Here is an 18,082-nt window from a genome sequence, read left to right on the forward strand (position 1 = left end):
TGATCGAGCAACCAGTTTGGCCTTCTTTCTTCCGTCGCCTGCCCTTGATCGACAGCACACACAGCGGTTCCAGAGCACCGAACGTGGGCGGTGAGACAGAGCCGCCCGGAGAGCCCGCGAGTGCACACGCCCCTCGGCGTGTGCTTTAGTTTTTTACACTCCACCAGTGTACCTTTCCCACCACCAATGTCCCCAGTTTCCCTCCTGCCACCCCCTCATCCCCCTACCCTACCCCGTACCCCCTGCCTGCCTCCATGGTGGCACGTTCCTTCTTACTCTCTCTACTTTGGGGCATTCTGGCTTGCAATACAGATACTGAGAGGCCATCGTGCCTGGTCCTTTGCCCACTTGCAGCACACATCCAGAGTGAGCCCTCCCACCATCACTGTCACTCACTCTCACTTTCAAATTGCTTTAAAATAGCTGTTGGAACCAGTATGCTTCCTCCATGGAAGAGGCTGATCTCAGAACCCTGGCACATAAAGGAAAAAAAAAAAAAGCAGACTTACGTGCATGAGAAACTCACAGTATCATAAAATCACAGAACCTCATTCTTTCTAAAAACAAACTGGCTTCCAGCTCAGTGGAGGAGAAAGCACTGGCCGTTGCTCCAGCCCTGGATAAGTCACCACAACAAGACAGCAGGGTCCAGAAATGCCCCAAGGTGACCTCGGGTGGGTCGGCACGACTGTCTGAAGGAAACCCACCAGCTGCCAACAATGCAAGGCTGGCGGTGCTCCGGCCTCGGGGCGTCCACGTCTGCCCGGGCTGCCAACAGCACAGCAGCACTGCTCGGCCCCCACCCGCCCTGGAGCAAGCCCACAGGTGTTTGACTCACTCCCCACCCTCCCACCCTCCCACCCGGCCCCAAAGTCATCCTGCCTCCCCGCTACCTGCAGCCTCAGCCTCCCGACAGACAGGGCACCCTGCCCAGTCCCCGGGTCCCGAGCTCAGGACAGCCTTCCACGTCCTTGGCCCGCGCCGCCCAGAGAGGCTGGAGGACCTCCGCGCCCGTGCCCGCGCCCCAGGGCGCCCCTCACCTGCTACTCGGTGCCACTGCGCTCTCTCTTCACGGGCGTCACGGGCACCTCCCCATTGATGCTCTCCACTCCGGCCACGGACATCAGACTTCTCCGCTCCTTCTGGCTGGCCTTGGGCTCCACCTTGGTGACACGGAACCTGGGGGGCGGGGGGAGAGAGGCCCTGAAGGTCACGCCGTGCCAGGACACGAGAACTCTAAGCGAATACGACACCCACCGTGCACCTAGGGGTTGCCAGAGAAACTCAGTCCCCAACTCAGCGGGCGAAGGGCTAGAGAAATAGTACAGCACTCGCCGTGCATGCGGCCGGGTTCAATCCCTGACACCCTGTATATCCCCCAAGCCCGCCAGGAGTGATCCCTGAGCGCAAAGAAAGGGGGAGCAAGCCTTAGAAGAGCCAGCTGCGGCCCCCAAACCAAAACCCAAAACCGAAACGTTCAGTGGGCATGAAAAACCACCCTCTCCGGCAGAGGGACAGGCCGCCCAGCCGCTGTCCTCTCCCGCGCCGTTCCCGGTCAAGCCCGCCCATCACAGGCTCTGCTGATGTCAGAGCATGAGAAAGGCCTTGGGGAGATGGGACACAGGAACTGACCAGCCTCAGACCTGTGGTTTGCAATAATGGGCTTGAACTTCGGTGGTTTGGACCACAGACGGCTGCTGACCACAGGCCCCGCACGGCCCGCACAGCCAGGGTAACCGCCACACATGGGGCAGCAGCAGTGAGCGACTGGGCTTTGCTGTTGTTTCAGGACCAGCGGGGCTCAGAGGCTGCACCCCGCTCCACACTCCGCCAGGGCGCGGGGGAGGGGAGGAGCATCTCCTGGCAACACCTGGGCTTGAACCCGGGGCTGCCGGCAAGCAAAGCATGGGTTTCAGAGCTGGAGACCGCCCAGGGCTTCGGGCACTTGCCTTCAATGCAGCAGATCCCCACACAGCCTACGACCCCCAGCGCGCCCCCACAGGACAGACCCCTGACCCCAGAGCAGGACTAAGCCCTGAGCACCACTCGGGGTGCAGCGTGCCCCCTTACCCCCCGCCCCGTAACAAAACAAGCAAACAAACCAACCCTCCAGTCTAGAGTTTTTGTATCTAGTTTCTAATCTGTCTCTGTTTCCTTTCCAAGCAAATTTAGGCGTTCGAGCAAAGATTTAAGGAAGTCAGAAAATATTTCCATTCACAGTTACCCAAGGGGAGTGCAGGGGCTGCTGCGGCCTGCCTTGCACGCATGTGGGCCTGAGTTCAAATCCCCAGGGACCCACGTGTGCTTAATGTGATCACGCAGCTCAACTGGCTGCCCAAACTGGTCTCAAACGCCCAGCACACGCGGCAACTAAGAGGCAGGAGGGTGTCCGTTCCAGGAAGCGTGAGCCCTGGTGTGCGCGCACAGGTGAAGCATCACACTGAAGGAGTGTGGCCCTCGGCAAGCTCCGCGGCCAGGGCTCCCGGGGAGGGTGAAGGGCGAGAAGGAGGCGAGGGGCCGAGTCACTGTTAAAGGTCAGGAGAGAAGTCACGGGCGCTCGGTTCATCCCCAGAACCCCAGGTGGTCCCCTGAGCCTGCCAGGACTGAATCCTGAGTGGAGGCAGGAGAAAGCCCTGAGCATCGCTGGGTGTGGCCCCCAAGACAAAACAAAAGATCAGGAGAGAAGTTAAAGACTTCTCTGTCTTCCCGCACACCTCAGGAGGTCCTGGATTCCGTCCTGGGATCAACTCTCCAGTTCTACTCTATAATTTCAACCTTTAAACTCTTAAATGCAAATTCACCCTCTTGGTCTCCACAAACAAGCCAACCCCAAGCTGAGATCTAAGGGCGCGCTAAGGGCGTGAGGGAAGGATGGGCAGAAGCTGAGGGCTCATCTGTCTCTCTTCGAAGGCTCTGGTACGTGACCAGACCCCCGCGGTCACACACCACGGAAGGCAGCCGCGTGGGGCCACGGGAGACCCGGGCTGGGCCTGAGTCGGGCATTTCAGCAATTTTTTTGAAGCGAACAAAACACCCTTTGTGCGAACAAGCGAGGGCTTCTCCTTGCATTCTGCATTCACAAATCCCCGTGACTCCGTTCTTAATAAGAAACAGCGTGGCCACGGCCGGGCCCTGCTCTGCCTGCATGGCCAGCACGGAGAGGCAGGCGGATGAAACTGCCCACGCTGCTTCTCGTCCTCCTTTGTTTGTTTGTTCTTTGTTTCGCAGTTCAGAGGATCCAACCCAGGGCCTCACACCTCCAAGGCACACGCCCTCCTGCGAGCTGCCCCGGGCCCCAGCCCACCAGGGGCCCCACCGTTCTGGAGTGGGGTCCGTGCCCCCAAACTGACCCACGCCCTTCGTGGAAGTTGCTCTCGGGAGGGTCTCCAGAGCAATAGAAGGTGAGAAAGTGCCTGTCCGCCCTGTTTCTAGAGGGGGAAGCAGGAACTGTGGCTTGTAAGCGCCAGTGGCGGGACACCTGCGAGGCCGGTGCCTCAGGTCTTCCGGAGTGGACAGGACAGTCCAGGGACAAGGCGAGGGGAAACATCCACTCTGAATGCTGGCTCTAGCACGCACGTGCTGACCCTTTACTCTCACCACCAGAAACCGGCCCGGACGTGAGTGTGGTGAGAGCACTGCCTACGTGAGTCAGAGGGAGTGGATGCTCAAGGCCATGTGGCGTTGGAGCCCAAGATTCAGCAGAGGGCGGGTCCACGGCAGGGGCTGGCCAGTGGGGTCCGGCCAGCGGCTGGATGGCATTACCAGCTCCCTAGCAGGCCCCCAGGGCAGCGGGGAGGCCAAATGATTGAGTCTGTTTGCAGCTTGGCCCCTTCTCCTTCCCCCTGAAGACTTAGAAGGACTCTCGGGGTTGGGAGAAGCTGAAGCAGACCGGCCCAGGGCTGGCGGTGTGAGTGTGACAACCTGTCCCCAGGAGAAGCCGCCTCCTGCATCTATTGGCTCTGATGGGGACAACTCGGACCCTTGAGAACAACTTCTGCTCTGAGGAGTCCAGGCCCGGCTGGACAGGGAAGGCCTCGGACACCGCGCAGGACAGCCCGTCTTGATCCAGCTTCCGCTCTCCTGACCAGATAAACACACACTCCCGGAGACATGTTTCCCCATGTTCTGTACATGGGTTATATGTTCAGTGTATGTTCCTCAACTGTGCACACACCTGTCTCCCGCATGAAAACATATGAGGTTCCTAGAAAACAACTAGATTATGTACATGGTGTCACTTATACCGAATCTAGTTGTATACCTCTCTCTACTGGGCTGGAGCGACAGCACAGCAGGTAGGGTATTTGCCTTGCACGCAGAACGGGCTCGATTCCTCCACCCCTCTCGGAGAGCCCCGCAAGCTACCGAGAGTATCTCGCCCGCACAGAAGAGCCTGGCAATTTGCCCATGGCGTATTCAATATGCCAAAAACAGTAACAATAAGTCTCACAATGAATGGAGACGTTACTGGTGCCCACTCGAGCAAATTGATGAGCAACGGGATGACAGTGACAGTGATACCTCACTCCCTCCTGGAAAACAAGTAAATTATGTATAAGGTGTCACTTACACATAATCTAGTTGTATTTTAATATTCAACTAGGCTCTCTCTCTCCCCCCCTCTCTCTTTTCCTTTTCCTCTCCCTCTCCCTCTCCCTCCCCACCTCTGCTGGGCATGAGCCCAGAGCCCCCTCACCCCCCACTGACTCCCTTTCTTCGAAGCTGCTGGACATCCTTCCCAACTGAAGTTGTTCCCATCTCCGGTTGTCCTCATGCCAGTCAAGCCCTCTTTTCTGCCCAGCCATTCCTGTGCTTTTTCTTTTTCCCCCTATTCTGGGGGGAACAGGGGATTAGGGCCGCACCGGCGATGCTCAGAGTTTTCTCCTGGCACTATGCTTAGGGATCACTCCCGGTGGTGCTCAGGGATCAAACCAGGGCTGGGCTGCAGGCAAGGCCTGAGCCTTAACCCCTGCAGCCCTTCTCCCTCTGTGACCCCAGGCGGTCCCCTCGCCTACGTGAGTACACCCACCGTCCAACCCTGCAACTGCGCCCCAGGACTCTCCTCCGAGGTGGGGCGTGGGGGGGTGGGCAAGGCAGGAGTCCGAGCGGGCGAGGAAGCCCAGTGGGACAGAGGCCGTGCTTCCCAGGGGCCCGGCTTCCACTCCCGGCACCGTCCGGCCCGGTTCCCTGAAGCTCCACCAGGAGCGACCTCGAGCAGGGAGCCAGGAACAGCCCCAGTGTAACCCCAAACCCAAGTCAAAGCTCAAGCATAAAGCCCAGAGAGCTACCCTGACCCTCGGTTTAGGGGGTCACGGCCTCTCTTTAACCGGGTGTGACTGCCCCCCGCCCTCCTCCCAGAGCCGAGCCCCGCACTCACCTGCCCACCGAGAGCACGGTGACCTCGCCCTGCCGCCGCGGGCGCGCCTCTCTGGACCTGGCCGCGGGCCTGATGAAGTGCCAGCGCTTGTGCCGACACCGGTTGCACACGTCCCTCTCCACCACGCCGCCCACCGTGTGCAGGTGGTGGCCGCAGACGTGCTTCCCCGGCGTGGCCCCCGGCGACAGGGGCCCGGGGCTCACGGGCGGGCTCCCGGGAGTGCTGGGCGTCACGGGGCTGCGGGAGAGGAGAAGAGGCAGGTGTGGTGACGTGGTGTGGTGACGTGGCGGTTGCCCGGGCACCCGCGCAGGGTCCCCGCAGCAGCACCGGCGGCACTGCACACGCACGCCCCCTGCAGGCGAGGCTGCCAGCCCTGCAAAGGTGCACCGTGCGCGCGGGAACTGAGCGGCGGGAAATACACCCGCTTCGACGGCGCCGTCTAAAGCAGGATGATTCTTTTCTTGTTTTAATTTTCCTGTTCTGGTTTCTGGGACACACCCGGCAGTGCTCTGAGCTCAGAGATGACTCCCGGCGGGTTTGGGAGACCACGTGGAGTGCTGGGGACCGAACCGGGCTGGAGGTGTGCGAGGCAAATGCCATCGAAATGACTGTTCTCCCTCCTCATGCGGGCAGGCGCTTCCCTCCCCCGCTGCTGAGTGCCCGCCTGGACCTCTAAGCAGAGAAATGCTGCATGAAAGCAGAGGAAACCTGAAACCCTGAGCAAGTGTCAGATGGCCTGGGCCTGGCTACTTAGGGCTGGGGGGGTCACCCAATGGACTGGGGTGCATGCTGTGCATAGCCACAGTGCTCTTCTCTCTGAGCACTGCGGATAGGGGTCCCCCAAACCAAAAACAAAAACTGCACCTACAAAGACGTCAATTCAGGGGCCAGGGGCTGTAGTTCACCGGCAAAGCACCTGCCTTGCAAACGTGGGGAACTAAACTCCATCCGAGGCCCCCACCGTACATGGGCCACGTGTCCTGGGCCATGTAAGTTACTTCCAGTAACCAAACGTGCAAGCCAGTTATCACAGCAGCAGATGTGCCAGTGACAGCCATCAAGGAAGTTTGTGTGTGGGGTGGGGGGAAGGTGGGGGAAGAGACTAAGCACACAACCTGGTAATGATCAGAGCAAATGAAGAAAGCTTTTAAGTCACGATATCAAAAGTGACATTCCCGGCTGGAGCAATAGCGCAATAGCGCAATAGCACAATAGCACAGCGGGGAGGGTGTTTGCCTTGCACACAGCCAACCCGGGTTTGATTCCCAGCATCCTATACAGTCCCCTGAGCACCGCCGGGAGTAATTCCTGAGTGCAGAGCCAGGACTAACCCCTATGCATCGCCAGGTGTGACTCAAAAAGCAAAAACAAACAACAAAAAAAGTGACATTCCAGAGAAATGCTTATGCTGATAAGGGTAGTCACAGGAGCAGCAAACAGCCTTCTAAGCCCCGCTTTCCCCTATCCATCCGCTTTCCCCTATCCATCCGTTGTCCGCACCTGGCGGTTACAAAGCCTCACAGCAGGGTATCCACTTCCTCCTACTGGGGCTCAGACAGTTTGGTCACTTGCCTGAGGTTACACAGCTAAGGGCACATGGATCAGCAATCTGGAAAGTTCTGAGGTCACTTTGATCACCGGAAAGGAAACAGTCCGGCGATCCAGGCTATAAAAAGCACAAATGAGTAGGGCCGGGCGGGCTATTCCAGACGCGCCGGAGAAGGCCCTGGTCCCCGGGAAAAGGACAAGGAGAAAAAGCATAGCTGGCCGGGCAGTGGCCCATTACGGACTGGAGACGGACTCCAAGTGACGGAGGGCCTGTCCCAGCCACACCAGCAGCCTCAAGGCACAGCGTCCTGAGGCCACAGCTGGTGAGGAGTGGCACAGCCGGTCCTCTGGTGCCCTTTAGGGATGCCCTTTAGAGGGCCGGAAACGCCCCGCAGAGGCCTTTGGAGGTAGAGGGGACCCCACGTCCAGCCGATGCGCCCTCTGGGGCTGAGTCAGTCAGCCACGGCCATTCATCACTCGGCAGAGACGGGCGTGACGGCCAGAGCCAGTGGCAGCATGGGGACTGGGCCACTATGGGGACAGAGGCCAAGTCACTCTGCTCCTGTGCCTGGGGATGGGGGACAGACAACAGCCCCCAGCAGGTCCCGGCGGACCCTCCAGTTTATCCGATGTGTGCTCAGGCCGAAGTGTTCGGGGTGTCCTTGCCAAGGCACTTGGTCTTTGGGGGCCTCATGGCCCTCCTTGGTCCTGTCCACACACAGGGCGCTCCAGGCCATGCCGGACCTTCCCAGCCATGCCCCACCTGTCCTACGAGCATCTCTGTCCCTGCTCTGCTGGCTGGCCACTGCCTGGCTCGGGGCACTGGGTCTGCAAAACTGGCCCTGACCCCTGGTGGAGGGACACAGACTCTGGCGGTGGGACTGGTGCTGGAATGCCTAAAAGTCAACTGTGGAGAACTTAGTGAGTCAAGATGTCTTCATGTAAAAAAGAGCATATGAAAAAATTATACATAAATACTGCAGGATGACCACAGAAAGCAAAGAAACCGGCCCTTTCCCTACAGCGCCTCCTGCTGGCCATCATGAGGCCTCCTGGGCAGTGTGGTCCAGCAGACTGACAGACCGAGGCCCTCCTCCCGATTCCAGCCCAGTTCCCAGTGGACACTCTCCTTGCCTTAGAAGTGAGAGCCTGCAGAGAAAGGAAGCTCTCTGAGACGAAGGAGGGGCAACTGGGAGCTACAAGTGGTCACAACACAACAGCTGAGCACTGGGGTTGTCATCCCAGCAATCAAACACACGCTTCACCTTGCAATAAAAATTTAAAAAATAAAGAAATAAAAACAGAACTTAGCAGGTGCCCCCAGAGCAGCCTGCCGGGCTCTGTGTGTGTGTGTGTGTGTGTGTGTGTGTGTGTGTGTGTGTGTGTGGGGTGTGTGCGCGCACACGCATACCTATCAGGGATCGTGGAAGGTGCATTACATCCTCACAATAACCCAAGGGGCGGGTGTTACGGGGATCTCCTCCCATAGCCATGGGGGCTGTGCTCAGAACGGCCCACTAGCTCACACCCGGAGAGGCGGCTGGGGGGAGAAGGCCATAGCGGCCCAGTCCCCACGCTGCCACTGGCTCTACCACTGTCCCTTACAGCAGGGACTGGGCTCTGCTGCCTCCTGGGGCCACTGAGCACGCATGGGGGTTCCGTGGGCTGCGGCACCGAGGCAGGAAAGCTGGGGACCATCCCACGGTGCCTGGGCCGCTTCCGCGGCGAAGGGCGCTCCAGCCCAAATGCCACTCGTGCCAAAGCTGGGAAACCAGGTCCAGGAAAGAATGGGGGCGTGGGGGAAGTACCCACCTTTCAGGGTCGCACACGCTGTTATCTGCCACCATGGCCTTTAAGACATCCGCGTTGGCTAAAGAAAAAATGAAAAGGAATTAAGCAGCGTTAGTAAGACAGGTGACCTAGAGTCAGCACCGATGAAGTCCTGGGCTCGGGAGCAGGGAAGGGTCTTCCCGGGCAACCCACAACGTGGCACCCGTGACTCTCCCCAGGCAGGGATTCGGCGTGAGGAGCAGGCTTGGGCACAGAACGAGATGCGCTACAGAGCTCTGCTCCGAAACATCGGCCCCACACACCATCCAGACGTCTCTTCCCTTACACACAGGGACACAGCCATGCCATCGCTCTACTGCCTCTGACCTTGCTGAATATGGACTGAAGACCGCATGTCCCAAGAGACCTATGCCTCAATCACTTGTTTATCCCCAAATACCCAGCCCTAAGCTCTGCTCACCCGTGAAGTACTCAGTTTACACCGCATTTCATCAGGGCTGTGGAGGGCGGACTCCCCAGGAGGGCCCGTCAGCCCAGCTCTGCAGCAGGACCGCACGAGGCCTGAACTCCGGCCTGAGGTCTTAAATTTCTTCACACGGAAGTTAAGCAATATGCACACACAAAACACAATATATGTTGAGTTAGACTTTTAATGTGTATTAAAAGTTCTATTGTGTAGATGGAAGGAGGGGGATGTCAGGCTATCAACAAGAGCAAACTGAGTCCAAATTTCTGAATCCCTATCACAGAGAGAGAGAGAGAGACAGACAGACAGACAGACAGACAGACGCATGGACACACAAAAATACGCACAGAAATCTGCATGCAACAGATACACATAGATGCATGAATGCACACACAAGCATGCACACAGATACTCATGCATGTATACAGGGAAATATATGTACAACAGAAATACACACACATGCATGTACACAAAGAAACAAAGGCAGGCCTACATGTACAGATACATGCATGCACGCACTCACAGATATACATATACATGAATGCACACACAGATACACACATCACTGAGATCATGCATGCACAGATACACATTCATGCATACACATCCAGATCCATACGTTTCCATATGCACACATGCACATACACACACATGTAAGAGTGCTTCGACCACCTGTAGGGTGCTCAGGCTCTGAGGAAGAGAGTGAAATGACTGCTGCTGTTACACAGTTAACGGGCAAAGCCAAATGCTACCCCTGACTCCTAACTTCCCGTTGACTTTCAAAGCGCAGTTCTCAAGACTAGCTACAGTGAATGCTCAAGAGATGCAAGAATTTTAAAAAGTCACTATTTACCGTGTGAACCAACACAAACATTTCGCCTTTACCACCTCACATGATCTGCCTGGAGATGAACATTAACTCGTTTCGACACCCATGCTGTAAGTATGGTCAGTTAAGTGTGACAAGTTAACTGCTAACACCAATCGATAAGTGCAATTAGTTTGTTAGTTTTTCTCAATCTTTCGAAATTAAATTTAGGATCTGAGAGATAATGCAGGGATTGCATGCAGCCAACCTCAGTTTAATCCCTGATACAACATCACCCCAAGCATCACGAGGTATGGTCCTGGAGACAGCCCCTCACCTCTGACCTCTGACCTCTGACCAGAGTCTCACCTCTGACACTGCGGGGTAGGCTGGGGACAAGCTGAGTCACGAGCAACACTCTCCCGCCTCAAACGAGCCTGAGCACCTCGGAAAGAACACCCCCTCCCCAACCACCCCACCTGCCTCTATCTGAAGTCTTCCCCACAGTAAAGTTTTTTTTGCCCTTCCAGACCATGAATGCCCCAGTGCACTTCTAAACACAGTGTTTTTCCCGAGCAAGACTCCGGGAGCCCACCGGAAGCCCCCCGCCCACGCAGCAGCCATGCACCCGTCCGCCAGAGGAGTCTAGGCCCAGTGCTCCCGTCCCCCCACCACAAGATGATGACAGTCATAACACGGCCAAATGACAGCATTCAGAAGAGCCCTTCTCCCTGCGAGAAAGACTTCAGTGAACACACAATCATCTCCAGCTGCCGTCGCACTAGGCCGTCATTTACCAGACGTCCACACTGTCAACAGGGCAGAGGGGAAACGGTCACCGGGAAAGGCACCCAGACAGAGTCACGGCCTGGTTCGAAGAGCAGCTGTTCACGAACAGAAGCTCGAACAGCTGCCAGGGGAAAGGTATGCCCACCACGGCCTCCTTCGGAGCGTAACTGGTCCCAGGAAGATTACTGACACCCCGGGCATCATCCCTGAAGCCTAGCTTTGGTTTTCACTGATTTGTGTTGCCTGCTGTGCACCAACAATCCTAACCCAGCCACGGACTATCGCTCCCATTTCACAGATGCAGAGACTGAGGGGCCGGAGAGAGATGGGGGTGGGCTGAGGAGAGATGGGCACAAGGCCCGTGTCTTTTTCCACCCACCTCTCCCGCACTGTCCAAGTCTCCAGCCCAGATGAACGGCTTCATTGTTCATCACCGTGTTTGCCCAATCATTAGGCAAGTTTTAGAAACCTACTCAGTGATGATAGCAGCTCATAAAGGAATCCTTTATGTCAGAAGATGAATCGGGCCCCAAGATAAGAATGCCACACGGCCACCATGCGTACTCCAGGGCTCCGGGGAGGCGATCAGAGTCCTCCTGACCGCTCCTCCCCCGGACGGTGTGAGGACCTGGCAGAGGAGCCTGGTGGTGGAATCACGGCGGACCCTCGAGCTCCCACACAGGGTAAGGACGCCCCAAGGACCACCCACCACGCGCTCTCCACCTCAGCGCTGCTCGGACCGATGAGTGGGAGGCAGCGGCCTAGAGACCAGCAAGGAAGCCAGGCGGGTGCAGATCTGCTGAGACGGGCCCCCTTGGAGAGACGCACAACTACAGGAGCCTAATTTGCCGCCCCCAGGACCCACACAGAAGCCATAAGCCACAAACCGTTGGAACAGATGAAAAAGGATCCCGTCCGCCCAAGCAAAGAGGCAAAGCTACATGTGAGGACTATGTCCCTGACCGTGGTTTTTTGGGAATTATATTTTTGCTGGGGGGCCACTCCCAGTAGTGCTCAGGGTTGACTCCCTGGCTCTGAGCTCAGAGATCATTTCTGGCGGTGACCTGGGGACCGTATGGGGTGCTGGGGATTGAACCCAGATTGGCCACGTGCCAGGCAAGTGCCCCGCCTGCTTTGGTCCCTCCTGAAGGAGGACTAAAACAAATACACGTATGTTTTAGTACACGTTAACTACACCCAAAGGAAACCTAAATAAACATGGGGAAAAGAGAACAGACCGATTGGACTTCATGTTCTTCCTTTAAGTTTTTTTCATACTCGATCGCAATCATTTAATGCATAAATTTAAAAAATTATATCATGGCATACTCAGGACTTGTTTTCTTTTGGTTAAATTACCCTCAACCATGTCTAATGAACCGGCTGCAATTTGCTAACGTCTGATTTTTTGGGGTGCTAGTGGCGAGGCGGTAATGGGGTCACACCCAACAAGGCTAGGGGTGGGGGATGGGCACTCCCGAAGGTGCCATTCAGCGCAGGGGAAGCTGGTGAGGCTTCCGGTGGAAGGTGTCTGGGCAGATCAGAGAAGCCAGGGAGGCCACTGAGCACCGGTGAGACCACAGGGAGCTGGAGGACGACCCCGAGGGAGGGAGCCGGTGTCGGAGGGTTCACCTGAACAGCCTCAGGTCATCGGCCTCGTGGGCGTGAAATGACACCTTTCCCACGGAGAAGGCCGCCATTCAGAGAGAAAAGAACATGGGGCAGGCAGGGTGCTGGCCTCGAGCATAGCCGGCCCGGGGTCAATCCCCAGAGCCCCATGTGGTCCCCCCCGAGTACTGTCAGGAGTGATCCATCACCCAAAGCGGCAGGTGGGGGGCAGGGGGAGGAGGGGGAGGAGGAGGAGGAGGAGAAGGAGGAGGAGGAAGAACAATGCCTGCTCTCCTTCTGTGCAGAGGTGAGAAAGTTAGCAAGTGTCGCCCACACGCTTCTCTGTGGGGAGAGAGGGGGCCGGGCTGGCATCTGACTACCACACCCCACACGGACTCTGGACCCTGGGGGCTTCTTCCTCACCGGGCTGTTTCCTCATCTGCAAACAGGGCGCCATGGGGCGGGGCGGGGCGGGGCGCATCAGGCAGCTGGGAGACTGGCGGAGGGTCACTTACGGTGCTCTCCGAGGGTGCCCGGCTGTCTGCCCACTCCCCAGGGAAAGTATTCTCTCTCTCTCTCTCTCTCTCTCTCTCTCTCTCTCTCTCTCTCTCTCTCTCTCTCTCTCTCTCTCTCCCTCTCCTCTCTCTCTCTCTCCCCTCTCCTCCCCCTCTCCTCTCTCTTCCCTCCTCCCTCCCCCCTCTCTTTCTCCCTCTCCTTTCTCTCTCCCTCTCTCCTCTCTCTTCTCTCTCTCCTCCCTCTCTCTGTCTCTCCTCTCTCCTCCCTCTCTCTCTCTCCTCTATCTCTCTCCCACCCTCTCTCTCCTCTCTCTTCCCCCCTCCCTCTTTCCCCTCCCCCCTCCCTCCCTGCACACAGGTGGCTGCAGACTCTGACCCTGAGGGGTGAGGTGGGCAAGTCGCTTCTGTTTCTCGGCAGCAAGATGCAAAGGCAGCAGCGCCTGCAGCCGCGAGTCCTGGAAAGTCTGACATGGGCCTCGGCCCACAGGGAGCGAACTGCGCCTTGGCCGCGGGTCAAGTTCGCACAGCCGACTTGCTTCCAGGGCTCAGCTGTCAGCCGCCAGCCTCGTGAAGCACGCACGCACGGGGCAGCTGCTCCGGCTCTCCCGGCTCTCCGACACGGTCCCCAAAGCCTCCTGCTCCCCGAACGCCACGGCCCGGAGTGGGGCGGGGCCCACGGGCACCAGGCACCAGGCGCTGCAGAAACAATGGAGGGTGGTCAGCCCCACAGCTGACACTGCTGCCGGCCAAGACTCTCTGCGCGTATTTCGGGCGTGAGTGACGAGTCACCTACTTATGCCGAAGAAACACACAGGGCCAGCATCTGAGCATGGCCTCGCCCACGTCAACCCCGCGGGCCGGCCTCTGAAAATCAGGCACCCAAACCCAAGGACCCGGGTCCCATGCTGTTGTTCTTCCTCCTTCTGTTTAACCTGCTTAGTGGTTTGACAGCCTGTGGGCACGGAAAGCTGCGGACTTAGAGGAGCAGCAGCAGAGCAGCCTGGCTGAAAGAGACCAAGGTCGGGCTGCTCGCAAACACTGCCAACAGGCCCCGTGGCGCCTTCATTGCCCCATCTGTAAAGTGGGTATGACCAGAGCACACTCAGAGGCATGTTTCGAGGATGAAGTGAGCTCACACACCTATAGCTCCAAGATTCAACTCCACCTGGGGCTGGAGCGATAGGACAGTGGGGAGAGCACTTGCCCTGCATGCAGTCGACCTGGGTTCGATCCCTGGCATCCCAAATGGTCTCCCAAGCACTGCCAGAACTAATTCCTGCATGCAAAGCCAGGAGTAACCTCTGAGCATTACCAGGGGTGGCCTCCAGAACACACACAACCCCAACCACCACCAAAAATAAACCTAGATCAAGGAACCCTTCATTCGAAAACATGGGGTTTAAATCCATCGCAGAGGGAGACATCCTTAAACCCCCGACAGTGAAAGGTGCGGGCAGAACAAACCACAGGCCATCAGCTGAATCCCTGCACCTGCTCACATGAGAGGGGGGGCCCTGACAGCTCAACCAAGGGGTGATTTGGGCCTACACCAGGCGCGTGTGAGCCCCCGACCAAAGGGAGGCCCCCGGGAGCACTTCAGTCTGGAGTGCCAGCCAGGGTGAGCACAGGAAGCCACGGCTAAGGCAGTGCGACCTCCGGAATGTGCTTGAGCCACTGACTGTACGTTTGAAGCCGTCACTCACGCTGGAGTGGATGCGAGGGGGCCCAGGGAAATTAGATAATTAACTGGTCATTTAGCTCTGGCCTGCCAGAAAGGTCAGAAAGGTCACCTACAGTAGAAACGAGGGCCAGGAGGACTGGCCCATGGTTGGAGGCTTGCCACAGTTATGTGTGTGTGGGTGGGGGGGGGGGGGCGTGGAGGGCAGTTAGGCCAGAGAAGGGGCCATTATGACAATGACAGTTGAATGATATTCTGAACAAGAACTGAGTGCGGAAAGGAGGTAAAGTGCTGAAAGGGGGGGGAGAAAGAGAGAGAGAGAGAGATGGGGGGGAAGGAAAATTGTCAGCCATAGAGGAAGACTGGGTGTGGGGTGTGGGGTGTGGGATGTGGGGTGTGGGGTGTGGGGTAGGGGTGGGGGGTGGGGGGATGCGGTGTGGGTGGGGGTGTGGGGTGTGGGTTGGGGGCGAGCTGGGGACCCTGGTGGTGGGAAATGCGCCCGAGCGGAGGGCTGGGTGTTGGAACGCTGTGTGACTGAAACCCAACCATGAATAACTTAGTAACAGTGTCTCTGACGGTGACTCATAAAAAGGGTCTGGGGTGGAGATAAATAATTCCAGTTTCAAAAAAATAAATGGAACATAGTGTTGTGAGCTGACATTACCTCACTGATAAAATTCCATTTAAATTTTTTTCAAGAAACAAAGAGCAAAACAAAAGCGCAGGTCACCTAGTCCCAATAGCTAAGGAGATCAAAGGAAGCCCCGGCCAAGGTGCTCCCTCCCCCTCACCTGTGTCCACACGGACAGCAGGACAGCAGGAAGTCTCACCTACATGCAAAGCAAGCCGCGGGGACAGGCAGCTGTGGACACAGCTACAGAGGCCCCGAGCAGTGGCCCTAGCACAGGGACACGGGGCACCGGGTCCCAGCTGCAGGGCCCAGACCAAGAGCACACACAGCGGACGGAGAACAGCACAAGGACAAGGCCCCCGTATGAGGGAGCTGGGCAGACAGCACAGGGACAGGACCAGGACGACTTCACCTGGACCGGGCATCGAGGGACAGGACAAATGACACCAGACAATGGTGAGATGAGCGGCCTGGACATGGGGCCGGAACCCGGACCCACCTACTTAACCTGTACAGTCAGCCGGGAAGACTGAAGCGTCCGGGATTCCTGTGCGAATCCTCCATGCAGGACTCGGGGACCCCTCAAGCCCAGGGAGAAGCCCACCGTGGTGGATTTGTCTACGTGGGTTTCATCCACAGCATTCCTGGGGGCCCAGGAAGGGGGGCTCCCGCCTGAGGAGGACCACAGCCCGCAGCAGGGGTCTGCAGTGCCGGGAGGGACCACGGCCCTTGCGGTGCCGGAATGCGGGGAAGAACAAGACCTGGAGACAAACCAACCTCCTTCCCAGGCACAGCTGGGCCCTCCTGGCCACCGTGCGGCCCTAGCGCCAGGGGCCGCACTGGAAAAACTCCTCTGGGCTCCCGTGGACAAAGCTGCCAATCAAGGTCAGAGAGAACCGAGGGGACCCCGCAGACCGACCCCGACACAGATGCCCGGAGCGGGTTTTTGTCAGGCCAGGTGGGAACACGACGGTCCGGTCCCCGGAGAGGCCGTCATCCGTACCTTCGTTTTTCATGATGTAGTGGACGATCTGCCCCACGGTGTCGCTGTTCTCGTTGACACTGTCGTTGAGTTCTGGAAGAGAAGGGAGGAGAGGATGGGTCCCCGCCTGAGACCATCCGGCAGCGACCGACCGGCCCACAAGCCCGGGCCTCCTGCCTTTGGGCGCTAACTGCCCAAGACCCCGCATGAGGGGTCAGCAGGGTCCCATCTTTCCACCCCGGACAGCGACCTCACTCCTTAAGGCCTGGGGAGGAAGGCAAAAGCAAGAATGGAAGGAGGGGCTGGAGCAATAGCACAGCGGGTAGGGTGTTTGCCTTGCACGCGGCCAACCCAGGTTCAATTCCCAGCATCCCATATGGTCCCCTGAGCACCGCCTGCCAGGAGTAATTCCTGAATGCAGAGCCAGGAGTAACCCCTGTGCATTGCCAGGTGTGACCCTGTCACTGTCATCCAGTTGCTCATTGATTTGCTCGCGCGGGCACCAGTAACGTCTCCATTGTAAGACTTGTTACTGTTTTTGGCATATCCAATACACCACAGGTAGCTTGCCAGGCTCTGCCGTGCTGACGAGATACTCTCAGTAGCTTGTCGGGCTCCCTGGGAGGGGCGAAGGAATCAAACCCAGTCAGCTGCGTGCAAGGCAAACGCCCTACCCGCTGTGCTATTGCTCCAGCCCAGGGTGTGACCCAAAAAGAGTGGAAGGAGACACAACACCGCCTCCACTTCTCTTTCCCCTGGAGTAATATAATATAATATAATATAATATAATATAATATAATATAATTAATACAATGTAATTATAATATAAAGTCAGGCCAGGGTGGTAGTACAGGGCATAGGGTGCCTTGCATGTGCCGACCCAGGTTCAATCCCCAACATCCCACCTGATCCCCTGAGCCCTCAAGGAGTGATCTCCGAGCTTAAGCCCTGAGCACTGCCAGGTATGGCCCCCAAACAAAACAAAAGGATATTATTAAATACTTTTCCCCCACAGCTTGAGTTTCTGCCCATGTTTCCAAGGTGTTCCCATCATTTCAATATGCTTCCGAATGACGGGAACACTCACCGTGCCTATCTGCCTATTTGCCCATAGACTCTACGCCTTGAGAGACTCTATAGGGCATCAGTCCTTGAAAAGCTTCAATAGCCCGAGAGATAGTACGGGTTAAGTTGCTTGCTTCGCACACAGCCGACGCTGGTTCAAAAATGCATAGGGTTCCCTGAGCATGGACAACAATGAGCCCGGAGCACAGAGCCAGGAGTAAGCCCTGAGCACTGCCATGGAGCCTCTCGCTAAAAAAGCAAACTAACAAATAGAATAACTCAAACCTCCACGGAGGAACCAAGCTGCGCATTTTGATGGAATAAAAAAATAAATAATAAATAAAAATAAAAAAGGAAGACTGTTGGCTCTGCAGTTTATATCTATCCACATAGCACATGTGGGATGTGCCTACACCACAACCCCACGCCACCCACGAGCCGGCAACAACACTGTCCGCAGGAGGTCCAAGCCACAGCACCCAAACTCCAAAGTGTGTCTGCCAAGGGGCACTGAGGGACACTGGTGGAGGAAGTGGACAGGAGTGGTGGGATTGGGGTTGGAACGTTCTACCCCTGAAACTCGAACCATGGATAACCATGTAAATCACAGTGCCTTAATATTTCATAATTTTTTAAAAAAACCTTTAAAAGGGCTGGAGGGATAGCACAGTGGGTAGGGTGTTTGCCTTGCACTCAGCCGACCCGAGTTCGATTCCCAGCACCGCCAGGGGTAATTCCTGAGTGCAGAGCCAGGAGTAACCCCTGTGCATCGCCGGGTATGACCCAAAAAGAAAAAAAAAAAAAAAACTTGAAAGAAAGAAAAG

The 18,082-nt window shown here is 57.1% G+C and overlaps 1 protein-coding gene across 2 annotated transcripts in view; it reads right to left on the reverse strand.

Moving 5' to 3' along the window:
• Window positions 1-18,082, reverse strand: part of RELL1 (RELT like 1) — a 64,639-nt gene that overhangs the window by 12,584 nt on the left and 33,973 nt on the right. For both annotated transcript variants that reach the window (XM_055138700.1, XM_055138701.1), the window contains exons 3-6: window positions 16,215-16,286; window positions 8,738-8,795; window positions 5,378-5,614; window positions 1,041-1,179 (exon numbers count right to left, since the gene is read on the reverse strand). In XM_055138700.1, the coding sequence (XP_054994675.1) occupies window positions 1,044-1,179; window positions 5,378-5,614; window positions 8,738-8,795; window positions 16,215-16,286 (503 nt within the window). In that variant the 3' untranslated portion in view covers window positions 1,041-1,043. The remainder of the gene's footprint in view (window positions 1-1,040; window positions 1,180-5,377; window positions 5,615-8,737; window positions 8,796-16,214; window positions 16,287-18,082) is intronic.

This window comes from Sorex araneus, chromosome 5 (genome assembly GCF_027595985.1).
Source record: "Sorex araneus isolate mSorAra2 chromosome 5, mSorAra2.pri, whole genome shotgun sequence".
NCBI lineage: Eukaryota > Metazoa > Chordata > Mammalia > Eulipotyphla > Soricidae > Sorex > Sorex araneus.